At 44.1% G+C, this 17,054-nt stretch overlaps 3 protein-coding genes and 2 non-coding genes across 6 annotated transcripts; 1 reads left to right on the top strand and 4 right to left on the bottom strand.

Moving 5' to 3' along the window:
• Positions 1 to 866: 866 nt before the first annotated feature.
• On the bottom strand, positions 867 to 3,048 carry akip1 (A kinase (PRKA) interacting protein 1). Of its 2 annotated transcripts, none has more exons than XM_068723249.1 (5): positions 2,915 to 3,048; positions 2,048 to 2,349; positions 1,876 to 1,950; positions 1,644 to 1,793; positions 867 to 1,284 (listed from the first exon to the last, which is right to left on the bottom strand). In XM_068723249.1, exons 2-5 carry the CDS (start codon positions 2,204 to 2,206, stop codon positions 1,135 to 1,137), a joined length of 534 nt encoding a protein of 177 aa, XP_068579350.1. In that variant the 5' UTR covers positions 2,207 to 2,349; positions 2,915 to 3,048; the 3' UTR covers positions 867 to 1,134. The 2 variants fall into 2 exon arrangements, with proteins under 2 accessions (XP_068579350.1, XP_068579351.1); XM_068723250.1 differs by having other exon boundaries at positions 2,048 to 2,225.
• Positions 3,049 to 3,610: 562 nt separating this feature from the next.
• Positions 3,611 to 6,539, bottom strand: rpl27a (ribosomal protein L27a). The gene is made up of 5 exons (XM_068723802.1): positions 6,480 to 6,539; positions 5,728 to 5,791; positions 5,543 to 5,618; positions 4,785 to 4,959; positions 3,611 to 3,791 (listed from the first exon to the last, which is right to left on the bottom strand). Exons 1-5 carry the CDS (start codon positions 6,480 to 6,482, stop codon positions 3,663 to 3,665), a joined length of 447 nt encoding a protein of 148 aa, XP_068579903.1. The 5' UTR covers positions 6,483 to 6,539; the 3' UTR covers positions 3,611 to 3,662.
• Positions 4,444 to 4,572, bottom strand: LOC137881994 (small nucleolar RNA SNORA3/SNORA45 family). The gene has a single exon (XR_011103908.1). It is a non-coding gene; the product is annotated as a small nucleolar RNA SNORA3/SNORA45 family (small nucleolar RNA).
• On the bottom strand, positions 5,196 to 5,325 carry LOC137881995 (small nucleolar RNA SNORA3/SNORA45 family). Its single transcript, XR_011103909.1, has one exon. It is a non-coding gene; the product is annotated as a small nucleolar RNA SNORA3/SNORA45 family (small nucleolar RNA).
• A 2,327-nt stretch (positions 6,540 to 8,866) lies between the features above and the next one.
• Positions 8,867 to 13,861, top strand: LOC137881936 (tripartite motif-containing protein 66-like). The gene is made up of 8 exons (XM_068724151.1): positions 8,867 to 9,014; positions 9,140 to 9,273; positions 10,908 to 11,091; positions 11,166 to 11,773; positions 11,873 to 11,996; positions 12,609 to 12,683; positions 13,171 to 13,323; positions 13,658 to 13,861. The coding sequence occupies exons 2-8, from the start codon at positions 9,164 to 9,166 to the stop codon at positions 13,859 to 13,861; spliced, it is 1,458 nt and encodes a 485-aa protein (XP_068580252.1). The 5' UTR covers positions 8,867 to 9,014; positions 9,140 to 9,163.
• The last annotated feature ends 3,193 nt before the right edge of the window (positions 13,862 to 17,054 follow it).

Here is a 17,054-nt window from a genome sequence, read left to right as displayed (position 1 = left end):
TACAGATGTGTGGATGAGTGACCCCGAGGTGCCTTCCTCCCCCTCCCCCTCCCCCTCCCCCTCCCCCTCCTCCTCCTCCTCATCTATTTCAGAGGACGAGAGCAGAGCGGCGAAGCTGAGGAGTCCACAGCAGCGTCCTCCCTGGAGGTACTGGAGACGAACTGGGCCGGAGCCACAACACAGGCAGCCAGGTGGGAAACATAGACGACGAGTCAACTGATGCATTCCTTTAAACTGCCCCTGTGGGTCAGTCTGTAAAATCCTTAAACTACTGTAGAGAAGGTTTAACTTAAAGCTGCTGCCGGTTTAACCGAGGTTCAAGGAGAAATAAAGCTCAGATAGTTGTTTCTAAAATTACAAATCTTTTACTACGTATGTTCTCTGGAAGGCAAACTTTTATAAATATTTTATAATTTTTCTATATCATCATTTTTAAAAGGCAGAAACAGGGTTAATGATTGCCTGCAGGGAGGACATGTGATCAGTTTGTCAGTAAATACTCGGTTTTACTTGACAGGTTTTTGAACTGTAGTTGAAAACAGAGGGGTAAAAAGACTACAATATTTGATTTACAGTATATATAATTAAAATCTGGTCATGTTGATATATTCCAGGGAGTTCAGTGCCGAGGACGACACCCCGACCCGAGAGGTGCAGCTTCCCCGTCCCACAGATCAGCGCCTCGCCCAATCACAGCTCTCTGTTTCAGTCACTTCCTGGTGCGAAAGGAAGGAGAGCGAACGTCAGAGACGTTTTTGCAACAACCGACTTCAAACCTCGCCCATCGGCAGGACCGAGGCCTTCCTCTGCTACTGTTTACTCACAATATGTCAGTGCACCAATAAAACCACACGGTAGAAATACGGTTAGAAGTTAAAAGATACAAAAAAAGGAAACTTTATTTATATACACTGATGCGGTTTAAGTGCAGCTTAAGACTTCATGATGTAAAATACAATAAGATATGGCTTCTCAATATGCAGCAAATAAAAACATTTTGATCGCAAAATAAAATAGAAACTCTAAAAAGGAGATAAATCTGTGTGAAGCAATAAACACACACAAACAGCATTAGCTTTGGTCAGTTTTTGGTATTGAGGGTTCAGGGTGACCGGTCAGGTCAGGGGTCAGAGGTCAGAGGTCAAAGGTGAGGTCGACGCTCTCTCCAGCTCTGACGCTGACCAGCTGAGTCTGCTGCTGGGACTCCGGCACGCTGGCGGTGACGGCGTACGTCCCCGGTGAGACCTCGACGACGAAATCCTCACCCGACGGCGACGCGCGGCCCTGAGGAGGAAGACACCTTACTTTTAAAAAGACGTTACTTTTCGTCTGGATGCATCATTGATCGGTAACACTGAGGTATTTTCAGTGTCCTATTTTACATCTTGTTGCATCTAAAAATGTTGGCGAGACACTGATCTTTGAAAACCCCACGCTGCTCTTTCTCAGTATTTGGAAGTCCAAAATAAGTATCATGAATCAGTGAATATTGAAATTAAAAATGTTTGCGAACACATTAGGCATTAGTAACCTGTTTGAAGTGACATGCAGTTTGTTTTTAAGCTCTTTACTGCTTCCTAATGATCAAAAGACACATTTGACACATGACTCAAAGACAAAAAGAAGCAGCAGATTCTTCTTACTTTGTAGTGTGGAAGCGTTGCATGTTTTCTGGCCGACCGTGCGGGCGTCGTCGGCGGCGTCGTCCCAACAGCTGGCCGTGAGTGGAACCGGGACACGTGGCTCCTCTCGGTGTCAGTGGGCTCGGAGCAACGGCCGGACCCATAAAACCTCTGCGGACACAGACAACTAGTCACATTTTAGCGCTGAAGGGCCGAGCTGAACGCGCAGCGGTGCAGGGAAACAATGGCCGACCTTGCACTGGTGGGTCTGCTGTGCCATGAGCCCCGCGAGGGTCGCAAAGACATCATCAAGCTCTGAGCGGGCTCTCTGCAGAAAGTTAAAGGCAAGAGAATCAGGTCACCCAAATATATATATATATATAGTTTAATGATGGGGTCTATATACAGCAAACATGCAGGGGCACCTTGACGGGGACTTGCGTGTCTTCATCTGTAGTAGTGGAGGTCTGGGACGCTCCAGTGCTCGTCCAGTCTACGCTCCGCCTGGAGGCCCGCTCCAGCACCTCCAGGCCCAGACTGGCAGAGCGCCGCAGAGAGGACTCCAGCCAGGCTTGGCTCGCCATGAACTCGGGAGTCCTTCACCTGAGCGGAGGAACGAGCGGAGCACGCCAAATCTTCATATTATAGTGAATATTTGCGGTTTTCTATTAGTCCTCTTTGACATCAAAGTGAATATCCTCTGGACAAAACACACATTTTGAAGGCCCTGTGACATGAAATGGACATGTATAACTATTTATGGACTTAAATACAAAAGTACATAAATCATTTTAGATAAAGTAATGATCAGAGTAACATAAGGACAAATTAAATCCAAATCAATTAAATATGAATGAACACCTGTTGCACATAATCGTCTAAGTTTGATGGTTTAATTCACACAAAAAACCGTATCAGGTCCTAATAACAGCTTCTCTGATCACGGCGGCTTGGCTGCTTTATCCAAATTATTTTTATTTAAATTACTAAACACCAACAAACGATTGTACACAATGTGGCCTACAAGCGAACGCAGCTTGAAAACAGCGCATGCGTGGAGATTAACTAGTAAAGCGGCACGTTGGTTACTTTAATTCGCTACTTTCTTTCTCTCCGTCGCGAGCTCAACACCGACAACCTCAAACAATCTCACGTTCCACTGCATACGTCACGTTCCTGTCAACGTTTTCGACCCGATAACGTCACACTGTTCCCTCGCGCTGTCTCAACAACAACAACCCCCCCCCCCCCCCCCCAGGGAAGAGATGATGTGTGTGTGTGTGTGTGTGTACCTGTTGAACGCACGGAGGACTGGACGGTTAGCGAGTAAACACACAAACACACGGACAGGAAACAGTGATCTTTCGTTCAGTCTGCAGTTTGTAGCTCGTGGTGCTTTTCAAGTGACAGGACAGGAAATGCTGCATGTTAAGCCCCGCCCCAAACACTCAGGTCACGTGGAGAATGTTTTACTGGTCCAATGATTTATAAGGGATTGGAATCGTGTCAATAAACGGACTATTTACTGGTTTAACTGTTACCCAGTGATGAGGATTCCCATAGAAATCATTCCTGATAACAAAAGCATTACATTTTTACTTTTCTCCATTCCTGTTGTCACTTTAAGAAGCATCGTCATCACTTCTTCATATTCACTTCAATGTCAAATTGAGGACTTTTGCAGGTTCCAAAACACATTAAGTCACATTTTCAAACTTCATATCTTGAGGGCAGCAGTAAACCCAATGAGACCGGCTGTGTGTCTTGATCGAGGTAACCTGTAGTCATGGTTACAGGGCATACTTGAGCCCACGAGACAGTTGCAGTTTTTAACCTTACTGTTCAGGATAACTAAATTTGGGCCTGAGACAATCTGAAAATGCCAGCAACAAATACTGCAGCCTTTTACAAAAAAAAAAAAGCACAAGCTTCAAATGCATCATAACCGACATATATGGAGGCATTTAAATTAAGACATGACAATCATGTAGTTCCATTTATACAGTTTATTTTTGCAAAAAAAACACACTGACAGGAACATTATGCCATCAGCACACAGGCTCCTCCCACTGCCTTGATCTTCTCCTCGGCCCGTCGGCTGAAGAACTTGGCCTTGACGATCACAGGCTGTTTGGGCAGTTTGCCTTTGCCCAGGACTTTGTAGTAGCCCTGCAAAAATAAATAAATATATATATTAAAAACACAATATTAAAGCAACCAGATAATCACAAATGTATCTGGCAAAATTCTTTCCCTAAATGGACCATAATATTATTTATTTATTTTTTATTTTATTTATTACACTATATTTATCCCATTGAGGGGGAAATTCTTCTCTGCATTTGACCCATCCCTTTACCAGGGAGCAGTGGGCTGCCCATGACAGGCGCCCGGGGAGCAGCTAGGGGGACAGTGTCTTGCTCAAGGACACTTCGACTCAGCTAACGTTCCAGCCAAGGATCGAACTGCCGACCCTCCGCTCCCAGACAACCCTCTTAGCCTAGTGAGCTAGTCGCCCCAAATTAATTATGGATCCACTGCTGGCTTCATGTCCAGCAGCACACTACTAACAGTGGCAAATCAAGACCGTGTAATGACAGTACATGTACACTATATACAAAATACAGTTATGAAGACACAGTAACAAGTACATTATGCAAGTCATCCAACGCAAATGCATCGGACTCAGTTATTTTTTTTTATTGTATCTGGTAACGCTCATTTCTACGTCTATCAAGATGATAATTTCGTTAAAGTGTGGATAAACTTTCTATCATTTTTATATCATATCATGCAAGTGCGGCATCAGTGACATCAAGTAGTTTGTAACTGACCATGTGGCCGGCTGGCCTACAAAGAGCCAGTCGGTGAATAGGACCAGTCTTCACTCTAAGAGGACTCTAGCACACCAGGACAACGGGTCGTGTCGAGGCGAGACTCTAGTCTCTACAGCTAAAAACACATCTCAGCTGAACTAAGCTGAACTAAGCTGACCTGGAAATAGACCCGCTGCCCGTCAGATGAGACCAGTGCAGAGAGAGTTTAGCTTAGATCAACAACCAGGGAGACAACGACGCAACGTTAGACCCCCAACTGACCCTCCGCCTCCATTTAGCGACGAGGGCCGGAGACTAAACCGCTCCGTCACCGGTCACTACTTACGGCGCGCACGGCATCGATGATGGGCGTGGGTCCGTCGGGCTTCTTGCCGTAGTTGAGCCTGGTCTGCTCGCTCACCAGCTGCCACAGCTTGTCCAGGTTGATGGTGGGGCAGTGGGTCGTGTTCCTCTTCAGATGGTAATGTCTCATACCCACCTTACCGAAGTACCCGGGATGGCTAAGGAGACACGGGGAGGACAAGAGGAGAAAAAAAAAAAAAAAAAAAGAGGTCAACTGTCTATCCAGAGTGGGAAATAAACAGGCAGTCTAGGACACAGGCTGGAAACGTTTAAGCCGAGTTTGGAAGCTTTGTACAGGTTCAGACTTCGGCAAGTAATCATTTTAATGGTGTTGCTCCTCTGACAAATCTCTCTAGGCTTATAAAATGTCATGAGATATCAGTGATATCAAGTAGTTTGTAACTGTCCATGTGGGTGACTGGCCTACAAAAGAGCCAGTCGGTGAATAGGACCAGTCTTCACTCTAAGAGGACTCTAGCACACCAGGACAACGAGTCGTGTCGAGGTGAGACTCTAGTCTCTACAGCAAGAAACACATCTCAGCTGAACAGATACTGTGACACGAGGCAAAGCTCCAAGTAAACATGTAACATGTCAGAAAACATTGCAGATCAACCTACTTATCTACCGTTATGATCGATATTTCCACAAACCCATAAGTTGAAATGTACCCGAGTCAGAATGTTTGTAAACATGAACATGCATATTTAATTCAGAGGGTTCATGTCATGCAACACTTACTATTTGTCGAAGTTGATTCTGTGGTGATGCATACCACCAGCATTACCACGACCTCCAGGATGCTTCCTGTGCTTGCCTGTGGGGAGATGGGACATGTTAGAAGTGAACCATGTGTCTCACACACACACACATATACAGCGAGACGGAGCTGTGGAGAGCACCTTTACACGCAGGCTAACGCTTACCAATGCGACCATGTCCGTGGCTGACGTGTCCTCGGAGCTTCCTAGTCTTGGTCTTCTTGGTAGGCTGTTAAAGAGAAGATTTGGTGTCGATTAGAATAAACTACAGAGTGTCAACAATCGTGGTTCTATCATAGCCAGAGGAGCTAGCTAGCTAGCTTAGCCAAATAACCTCTTACGTTACGTGACTGTATCAACAGGCTTTGCAGTCTGTCAACTTTGAACCGTTAACAGCAAATAAGTCAGACTGAAACAGGTGTTCGCATGCAGTTACAACTTAAAATGAAGTCATTTTAAATCTTAAACCCATCGCTTAATAGCTGCCTTCATGCTGCCTAGCATCGTAGGAAGCTAATGCTAATTCAACATCTACCGGCTGACTGTTAATTCTCACAACGTGCAGCGTAATGCACATTTAACGTTACTCCCGGTCACTTTTACATATTAAACCGGGACTACCGCTGTTACATTAATTTAGACTACGGTGGCTTCGCGGTTAACACATGCGAGTATAGAGAGAATATGCTGGCTGACTGATGCAGCCCAGGGCCGAAGAGATCCCAGCTCTCAACACGGCAAACCGCTCACAACATCCCATAATGGTATTAAATCACGGGACAAAACACCCAGTAAATGACCGTAGGTGTTGGCTGCACCGTAAACCGCCACCGGATGACAGTTTGCAGTACGAATGACCGAGGATGGACATAGATTTAACTGTATTTCAAAGCACAAGGATACGTGATAGCACCTACCATCTTGGAGGCTAGTAGAAAGAGGAACGGGATTTGTAAACCTCGCGGTTTTGTGCGAGATTTGGCTCCTGGTGACAAAGTGCAAAATAAACACAGCGACGTCTAGCGGTGGACGACGGAAATGACTGTGAATTGTACACAAAACACCCATCAGATTTACTTTAGTGGTGATATGTAACTAAGTACATTTACTCAAGTACTGTAGCTAAGAACAATTTGGAAGTACTTATACTTTACTTTTGTTCATGGTACTTTGTACTTTGTAATCCACCAATTAATAATGATTATTATAGTATTTAAAAATAAATAATTAAATCAATAAATCAATAATTATCATCCAATAAAATATATAATATTCTTCTTAAATGTGGTAAATAATGTATATTTTAGTGCTCATACTTTTGTATTGTATTTACAGTTCTTTTTGTTTAAAAATATTTTTTATATCTTGATATATTTTTCACATTTCTTTTATTATATTATAATTAAATTGAATTAATTTGAGATTAGATTGAAACATTTTATTCATAGGGTTAGGGTTATTTCATGGAAAGCTACGCCGCCTAAATAATACAGAATTGGGAATGAGATGTTATTTCCGAATATTGGAAGAAGAAGTTTCAGCGGAGGTGAAAATACAGTGACATGTGATGTACAGTGTTATCATTGATTATCTGAATATTATGTAATATACTCTCATCATTTTGTCTGCTCAACAATAATACCTTCAATACAGTATTTATTTATTTAATGTTTAATCGTACAGGGACAATCATAGAGGATGAACCGATGCCATATTTCAGAGCATTTATAGCATATTATGCTAATTTGCAATGCCGGTCCCTATGTGGGTCTTTAATTAAACACTCAGCGGTACTGAAAATAAAGGTTTACAATCAGTTGAGAAATGTAAATTAAATACAATAGAATGAGCTCTTTTCTGTATTTTGTTGTTCAATATCTCCTCTTTCTCTTCTTTGAGAAGAATCAAATATGTTAAAATTAATAAAAAATGTATTGTATTATAAAATTATAATAATGTTGTATTTAAAGTACTTTTATCATTGTTTGCAAAAAAAAAAAAAAAAATGTAAAAAAGCATGACAAAGGGTTTTTTATGCCTTCTTTGAGTCCGGTGCAGTTTTGTACTTTGTCTTTGATTTGTCTGTCTCTTAAGTGTTAAACATATGTTGTCACAAATTCCAGTCTTTTCTTTTCATGCCACTCTTCTACTCCACTAGAAGGAAACATTGTTCTTTTCACTTTACTAACAACTAATAAAAACAGTGCCACTAAACAAAATATTTTAGAATATACTCCATCTCAATCAACTACAACAGTAAAATACTGCTTTTAGGATAATGCATGAGCAATCACAATTTAAAGATATAATATATCATAGTATAAAAGTCACAGGGGACATTTCTTCCCATGCAGTACTTTGCGTTTTAATACTTTAAGTACACTTTCTTGGTTAACACGTTCAATGCAGGACTTTCGCTTATAACAGCAGTATTTTACGGTGCATAATTAGTACTTTTACTAATCTGAATATTTCCTCCACCACTGAACATGGAGTAGAGTGAAGGTCTAGGAGATGAAAGTTGAAACATGAACGAGTTGATTTTCTTTGTTGCATCGTCAGGTTATCAGATGCATGCAGTTAAAGTTGATTTACATACAGTCTGTTATTCAAAGCATGAGTCAACTTCACAGCCTGTGACTCGTCATTGGTCAGAACCCACTGGGAGTGAACTCTGTTAAGTACCTGTTTAGTACCGGATTCAGCGTCCTTCCGACCTGTGAGGGATCTTCTTCTTCTTCCTCTTGTGTGGTTCTCTAATGGATGCTCATCCATGCCATGTTTGACGCTCCGTCGCTGCAGGCCCCCTGGGTCAACCCTCCACCAATCGCATCACCCGTGTCCCCCTCGGTACTGGACAGCGGGGCCATCCCTCTCATCCTCAGCTCACACCTGGAGGCACACTCACCTGTCTCTCTGAAGCAGACATCTTGTTTCTGTCATTGCTTATATTCACACTCAGGTAAGGCCTGATTATGATGACTTTAACCTCTAGGATGTAATTGCTTTTGTTGATAACTGTTTCGTACACAATGCTTTTTTAAAAATGTGTTATCATCACTCATTTGACTTGTTGATTTTATTTATTTCTTGCACAAAAGAGCAGTTAAATTCATCTTAATTCATCGTCGTCGGCTGTTTCTGAGGTGGGTTCCATGTTTGTTTGGATTCTTTTGCCGTCAAACACTGGGGCTGACAGGAGATTTCAAACCAGCAGCTTCTTCTGTGTTTTCAACCGTTCATTCACCCCCAAGAGGCCCCCCCCCCCCGGTCTTCCCGGAGAGATGGCTCACCTGCCTCACGGACACCATGGCAACTTCCCCCAAAGGCGGGCCACCTTATTGCTACGGGTAGCCAGGTGTAGAGCGCGGCTGGCACTGGAGGCCGAGTCATCTGAGACCGGTCCAAGTCCCACAACCCCAGCAGAGGAGCCGAGCCTCCCCGCAGAACACGTAATGGCCCACCGACACAGACGGCGTTTAACATAAAGAGTCTAATGATCGACAGAACAGCTGGATGAGATTTTGATGAGAAGACACTAAATCTCTCTCTCTATATATATATTATTTCTTAATAGCTTTGCAGTCGTGGATTCTGTGAGATGGAAAAGGAGTCAAACCAGTCCTGCAACAGAAAAACCAGAGCCGCCTCTCCTCCATCGGGACAACGACAACCTGGGAAAGCTGTGGCGGCTTTATTGAAGAGAATACGGTAAAATAAATTAAGACAGCACGCTCTCTAGCAAACACAATAAGAACATGTATTTAAAAGGAATAGCTGGACAAAGCTCATTAGCTTTCCTTTAAGAGGTAGAGAAGAAGATGTTACATCTTTTAGCTTAAAGATTGGACACAGGGGGGACACAGTTAACTGGACTCTGTCTTCAGGAACCTTCAAAGATCAATAATTAATATGTTGATTGCACACATATTTCTGGGTTTGCATGATTTTGGACTTCCGTGTAATTCATAGTTTCTGCGTGACGTAAATGCTCGGCGGTGTCAACAGTTTTTGGACCGTATCTGCACATTTAAAAAAGGAAATTTGTGGTTTTAGAGTTCCACAAAGTGACTCTATCTCGGGGAACCACATTCTATCCATCTGCTCAGTACCTCTGGACAGTTCAGTCACGGTGCCGCTCCTACAGTAACACAACTCCCCCTGAAACCAGAACTTCTTGTTTTTACCTCATCGTTATCTCGGTCAGGAGGATCATGCGATCGGTTCGAATCTGTGAGTGAATGAGAGAGTGAGTGAGTGACCTCTGTCCACATGCTAATCTCACATTCTGCTGCTGCGGTAAACTGCATAATATTTTGGGTGGCCAGTTGTGGCTGCATGCTCAAGGACGTCTCGAGGTTGTGGTGACTCACACTTTCTTAAAACACCTTTTATTGCCCGTTTCATGCTGCAGTTGACTTCCTGCTGAGTCACCACTCACTACTATTAACCACTAAGCGACCAGTAGGGAGCGCTAGTGATCACACAGCCGCTAACAGCTAACAGCTAACGGCTAACGGACCATTCAGTACCTCGCTGCAACTACCTCTGTTAAGTGGGCAGACAGCTTGGTGTATTATACATCGACTTCAAGCCGATTGCCTGCATTCGTAGGCTGTATTAGAGTTTGAATATAGTGTGTTTTACGACACATTCCTCCCCATTAGAGTCTAGACGGAGTTTAGCCAACTGCAGGTTGCATTCATTCGATCACACGATGCAGCGGTGGTCGTTGCAGACAAACCTGGAGGAGATCCGCACTCTACTGAGTTCGAGTATGGATTCAACAAACGAGATACTACATGTGACGCAGTGAGCCTTAGAGGTGCTGGACTGGAGGGTGTTTGATTTGTTCAACTCTGAAGAGAGCCAGGCTCGCCGTTTCCCCGTGTTTCCAGTCGTGATGCTAAAGCTAGGCTAATCCCTTCCAAGCTCCAGCTCCATAAAGAAAGAATAAAACAAATCTAAATGGAGTACAAGAAAAAGATAAACGAGTGGTATCAATCCTCTCATCATACACTTGAACACCATGGACCGCATATAAGTAGTGGTCATCCACCCCCCTCGAGTCCGGCATTTTGGCCATCGTTATCTTGGTTTTCGGCGGTTGCCATCTTTGTTTTTTGCAACCAGTGAACGTAAGTGACCATATGTGGATTGCGGAGGACTGACGTAGAGACGCCGTATGCGGTTCTGGTAGCGGTAGCGACCTGTCAATCACAAGGTAGCCACGACCTAAAGCATCCCCTGCTTTATGGTCTGTTTGACTCTAAATGGGACCATAATTTACTAAATGAACATCATGGCTTGCAGTAAGTCAACCAAGCCTTCATTTATTCCCACAGGATTCACCCAGAGGCCCAAAGGATTCTGGGTAACTCCTGCATACCCGTAGTGAGCTTGGAGCGTCTGAACTTCCAGGCCGTCCGCTTGTCATCTATGCAGCCTGTGGTTTCTCTGGTCCGACTGCAGAGCCAAACGCAAGCCGAGCTCCACGATGACGCTTCTTGTTTGGATCGACCTCAGCAGGTACGCAGATGATGGTCGACACACTTGAGTTAAGATGAGCTCTCTTTTATGATCACTTTTGTCTCTGTCTGCAGAATGGAGTCAGTCGTCACGAGGAAAACACGTCAGAGGTAACAGAAGGGTCGCCTCAGACTGATCGCGGCCAACCAGAAACAACACCGGCCTCCTGGACTGAACCGTACTGTCCTGACGGCTCCCCCTCCGGAGAACCAGAGCGGGACTCGGGCTTCGACTGCGACTCCAACCCAGATCAGACCTACATCCTGTTCGACTCTGGGTCTGACGAGTGGGACCCGGATGGGAGAAGTGATTCAGAAACATTTTATTTGGATCCAGATCCGGAGCAGACCATGGTGATCGAACTGGATCCGGAACCGGAAGCCGATCAGGATGGATCCCTGGAGCTGGAGGATGAAGCCGAAACTAAATTTGAGGTAGTTCAAATGGACGACGGTGAGGATGAAAGACCCGATCTCTGCCGCACACAGGAGGAGGAGGAGGAGGAGGAGGAGGAGGAGGACTCATCCATGCAGAGACCCGGACCTGGTTCGGGAGCCGAGGAGACGGAGAGTGAAGACTTTTGCGCCGTGTGTCGGAACGGAGGAGATCTGCTCTGCTGCGACCGCTGTCCTAAAGTTTACCACTTGTCCTGTCACATACCTGCTCTCATCAGCTTCCCCCTGTACGTACTACAGCACACTATGTGTACCTCTATCACACACAATGCTCTGTAAAGAAATGTCTAAACCATGAAGTAACGGAGGTCCTGTGCGTCCTACAGGGGTGACTGGGTGTGTACGCTGTGCAGAACTGACCGGGAGCCCGTGGAGACCTACGACTGTGAGAAGGAGCACTCCTGCGGGGGAGTCAACGCCCCGTACACACTGTCCAACCAGGACCAGAGGGTGAGCTGCAGGGTCCCGTCACTATTGACCCTCGTCACGTGCATCTGTGAAAGCAGTAAACGTCGCTGCGTGGTCACAGCGGCGGCCATTTTTATGTCTTACACTTCCGTATTGCAACTTCGTCCACACACTTTTGTCACTGAACAGGAAGGGCACAACTTTGTTCGGCTTGTTTTCTGTCATCGGCAGCGTTGAAACGCGGAGGAATTAACAAGCTAGCTAGCTAGCTAGCTGACTTACGGACAGCTGGCTAGTTAGTTAGCTAGTTAGTTAGCGTGCTAATTCTGAAATGCTGGAGCCTACGTAGGTAAACCAGTCATCCATCCATCTCCAGAGCCGCTTCCGTCTCTACGCTACGTCTGATCTATTGGTTCTATTTCCATTGTTTCAACCTAAAGAAAGCAGTAGAAACTGTTTCTGGTGTTCAAACATTCATTATAATGCACCAAGTGTGCCAAAAGTTATGTATTTATTAATTCAAAGTGAGAAACAAATAGTTTTTTCCCCTTCTAAAGCTTACATTTTTTTATTTTTCTTACTAACAATAGTTGTTGAACAGATGTTTGTTCGTGACTGTGTGTGTGTGTGTGTGTGTGTGTGTTTCCTGTGCAGAGGTGTGAGAAGCTGACTCTACTGTTGTACTGTCACACGCTCAGCGCACCGTTCCACGAGCCCGTCAGCGTCCTGGTCAGTCCAACAGATTTACACTAAAAACATGTCCATCTAATTAAATAAATCACAATGAATAATCAGAGCACAAATATACTATTTATGCCAATAAATCCCTCTAAATCCAACACAATGTTCCTTCAAAGAAAGTTATAAAATATGTGTAAAACTAAAATAAACATTGGTTCCATCCTACACATGATTATATGACACACACTAATGTATTAAAAAAAAACCCAGAATGATGTAGTTCAGTAACACATCAACATCACATGTCACCACTTTAACCTTTGACCTGTATTTACCAATGATAAAAGAGAAGATCTACACCGCTGGCCTTAAGTGTGAGCAAGTGATGGCCGCATGTAATGGTTAAGTAGAGAAAACACTGGCTTAATAAGCTCTCCATGTAACATGTTCCACTCACCTTTCATAACAAACCTCGATGTTAAAAAATGAAAACAATCTCCGCCACGATGACGTAATCTCTGCGATTGTGCTCCAGGCCCGAAACTACTACCAGATCATCAAGAGGCCCATCGACCTGTCGGTGATCCGCAGGAAACTGGACAAGAGCAACACGCTGCACTACTTCACCGCCGAGCAGTTCGTCGATGACGTCCTGCTGATGTTCAAGAACTGCGCTACGTTCAATTACGTGGGTGGACTTCCCTGCCTTAATCTAATTTCTGGCGTAAATTGAATTATTTCCGCAATAAGTTCCACATGTAGCAGAAGACTCGGCCATCTTTGATTTCTGTATGAAGCGACGGAGGTTGTGTCTTTGGCTAAATGCTAACGTTCAGCAGGTTCATCGTCTTAGTTTAATCTGTAAGAAAGTTTGGTAGAAATAGAATAGGAGCAGAACGGTTGTTTTTTCGTGGTCATCTGAATAGCGTTAAAGAAAATGGCGATTGTTGTTCGTCGTTGAGGCGACAACCGCGTCTGTAACATGTTGTGATTTCTGACATTCGTCTCCGTTTGCCACGCAGCCGGACTCTGAGGTGGCCCAGGCCGGTCGGAGCGTCGAGCTGTTTTTCGCCAGCCAACTGACGGAGAGCTTTCCCGACCGGACGTTCCCGACGACCGGCCGGGACCGAACGGACGGCGCCCGCCTCCGGTGGCTCTGCGGGAAGAGGAGGGAGAACTACAGGAAGAGGAGATACGTGTTCAGTGGGAAGAAATACTACCTGTAGTTTAAACGACAATCACATAGAAGATGACTCGTGACATTTCTGCCGTCTACCTTCATGCATTCTGTCCGTACTCATCGCTCGCCGGAATGTGATCATTAGGACAATCGGTGACTTTCTCACGCAACTTTTTTTTTTTTTTGAGCTGCTAGCTGCTTTCACTGGAGAGGAGTTGGCAACACATGAGCTGAGTTTTTTCGGTTGGACGATAATAAATAATCCAGCGAACTCTTGCTGGCTTCTCCAACGTTGACCCCGGCTTTAAGTGCAGCCGAACACCATCTGGACGGAGCTGGAATGATGTGTCCAGCGTTTGCATGTGCAGTTGTGCATGCTTTGATTTGTGTAGGAGGTTTGTAATGCTAGATTTGAATTTCCATACGCACAAACCACATGTCAGACAAGTTCATGCGTCTAGCAGTCCAACATTTACACCTTTTATTTAAGGGTGTTACGCTCCACCACTGACCCAAACCGACCACAGGTTACACCCTTTAAGACGATCAAATCCATGGGATTTAATAACATGAAAACAAACAAGACGATACCAATATGTACGCTGAGTTGCATCATGACCAGCATGTCCTCTCACACCAGAGGCCTCTCTCTCTTCTGCTGCTGGATAAGCAGCTTTTAAGCGCTTCCTTCCCGGGGCCAGGTGTGTTGATCAACGCAGCACACCTGGTCAGAGCTGCTAGAGAGGGGAAAAGGGGACAACAGCACAGGGGACATTTAAAGCCGTTACAAAGTTACTATCTGTAAAAAGTGTTGATTTTTGTATATGTCATTTATGGTCAGTGAATAAAAAAATAAATAAAAAATACAATAATTATTCCCCCGAAAGAAATATTTTAAAATAATCAAAAAAAAGAAGCAAAAAAGATTATTTTTGGATGTTAAAGTTCATTATTTATGTTCAACTTACTGAGGTTAGAAACCCACTGTCCCTGCAATGATGATGAGGTGCTTGGCTGTAAAACTAAAATTAATGAATCCATATTTAACATCAAGAAAAGCAGAAATTTCAGGTAACTACGTTTTTTTTCCTTCATGATGCGTTAACAGGGTTTTTGAGGGTTTTGAGGGTTTTGGTTTGTGGCTCTTGCCGTTGAAATATATATTTCCCCCACTAGAGGGCGTGTTTGTATCTCAGACTTTTGAATTGACAGTGAAAGGGTTTTAAATTACAGTGAGACTTTTTAAAGTGTGTGTGTTTCCTTTCTTTCCATTTAAATGACCCTAATCTATTTTGTTGGTTTCTGCGCACAGTCAGCAGATCTGAAGGTCTTCAGGGTTTCTTTCATTTCAATATTCCTCAGCAGGACGAAGAGCAAGACAATAAATGACATCAAATATGAAGCCACACTTTCATCTAGTCCTTCGTCTTTTTGTCCATGCATTTTATTGTTCCCGGGGTTTTGTGTCTTTATATCGTCGTGTGAATTTAGATGGGCCGTCTACGTCTGCTCGACACACGTTCTCCATCGAAGCAGGTTCCTTTACACCGGCTCCATCATCCCGTCGGGGCAGTAATGTCTCGATGACCTCAGTGACATCATGCGGAGCGACGTCATCAAAAACGCCGCGAACGTCCCCTCATGAACCGAACGCCATGACCGGTGGGGACAGCTGAAGACGGACGCATGCGCGCAGTTCGTTGACGTCATCCTGAATCTGCTGTAGTTCGTTTAGTTCCTTTCAAAATGAACTTCCGTCTTCACGGGAAGTCACGGGTTAAGGCAACGAAATCCAATTAGTTTAAGGTTTTCGGAAAAAAAAAGCGTGGTTCACGTCAAGTGTAGTCACAAACGAGTCACGTGACCAGCGACGGCCTCCAAGCGTTGATCTCCGATGTCGTTTGGGTTGCCAGGTTGTGGAAAATCCTCCAACGTCAAACTTTCCTTGTCTTTTTTTTGAGCGAGCTCTCATAATTCACCAGGAATAATCCTCCGATAGACGATTTAAAAACACCACATTAACGCGTATAACTGCACAATTAATGGATTACTATAAGAATGCATTTATTCATTCAATATGAATGATTTAGTGACGTAAATAAACGCTGTTACTAATGCCTTGTTGAATGGTTTCTTGTAGAAACGGAATAGTTTGGTATAATGAAAACAAAATATGTCTCACTCACATGAAAGATAACTTGTTGTAATGTATAAAGATTGTGGTTAAAACAGGACATGAATAGTCTCTTTGTTGTGGCGACATCAGCAGAGATCCTCAGGATCCTCACGTCGTATAACTTGCGTTAGTTTTCTTTGGGATCACCTCAAAAATAAATCTTTTCACAAACATCTGCTGCCTGATGTGGATTCGTCTCCTTTGCTTCTCCTGGACTCTTGAAGTCCTCGGTGGTCTGCTCATCATCTGATTGTGTTTTACAAACCAATTATATTCTTCAGTGTTTCAGGACATTTTATTCTTCCAATAATCAGCTCGGCGAATCATTTTGCCAAACGAGAACGAGCGCTTGAGCCAGAGAGCTCATACTTCCTGTTTTAGATTTTTATCAAAATGCTCTTCTGAGTAATTTAATCCATCGAGAAAGCTGCACCGTGAGTGCTTTTACTCCCTGAACCCAATGAACCATTCTCAAAATGGACAAAATCTGTTGCAACCACTCATAAAACCCACTCTGTCTCCATCCCTTTTAACACTTTGATCTGCATGCACATCCACTGGGATCTGAAAAAAATTGTCAGAAACCGAATGAAGACGTTCAGAGAAAGAGGAGAGGAGGCTTCCAGGCGGCCGGCGGCCCTGTGGCTCCAACGCAAAGATAAAATGGGGGGAAATTGACCGTGAGAGGTGTTCAAAGGGAGCTTCATTCCCCTCTTGTGTCTTTTAAACCCACTTTATTCCGTCCAGTAAACCTCAGTCACATGTCTGCTCTCTTCTCTCTCTCTCTCTCTCTCTCTCTCTCTCTCTCTCTCTCTCTCTCTGTGCTGTAATGTGCAGATGTTTCATTTAAGAACATCAAAAGAAGATCTCATGCCAGCTGTGTGTGTCTGAAGCTGGGTGAATCACACTGAAAGAGATAAGACCCACATGTAATGTTTAGACCAAACTCAAAGAGCCACGATTAGACTCCTGATGTTTTTCATTCAGCTTCACTTTGGGAACCGTTGTCTGAGACGGTTACTTCCTCCCCCAAAAAGCTCGCCGCCAAGATTTGCTCGTACTC

This window comes from Cebidichthys violaceus, unplaced genomic scaffold (genome assembly GCF_023349555.1).
Source record: "Cebidichthys violaceus isolate CVI_PGR_0920_01 unplaced genomic scaffold, fCebVio1.0.p SCAF_3, whole genome shotgun sequence".
Classification (NCBI taxonomy): Eukaryota; Metazoa; Chordata; class Actinopteri; order Perciformes; family Stichaeidae; genus Cebidichthys; species Cebidichthys violaceus.
The sequence above is the reverse complement of the archived record's forward strand: the minus strand, read 5'-3'. Positions and strand labels throughout refer to the sequence as shown.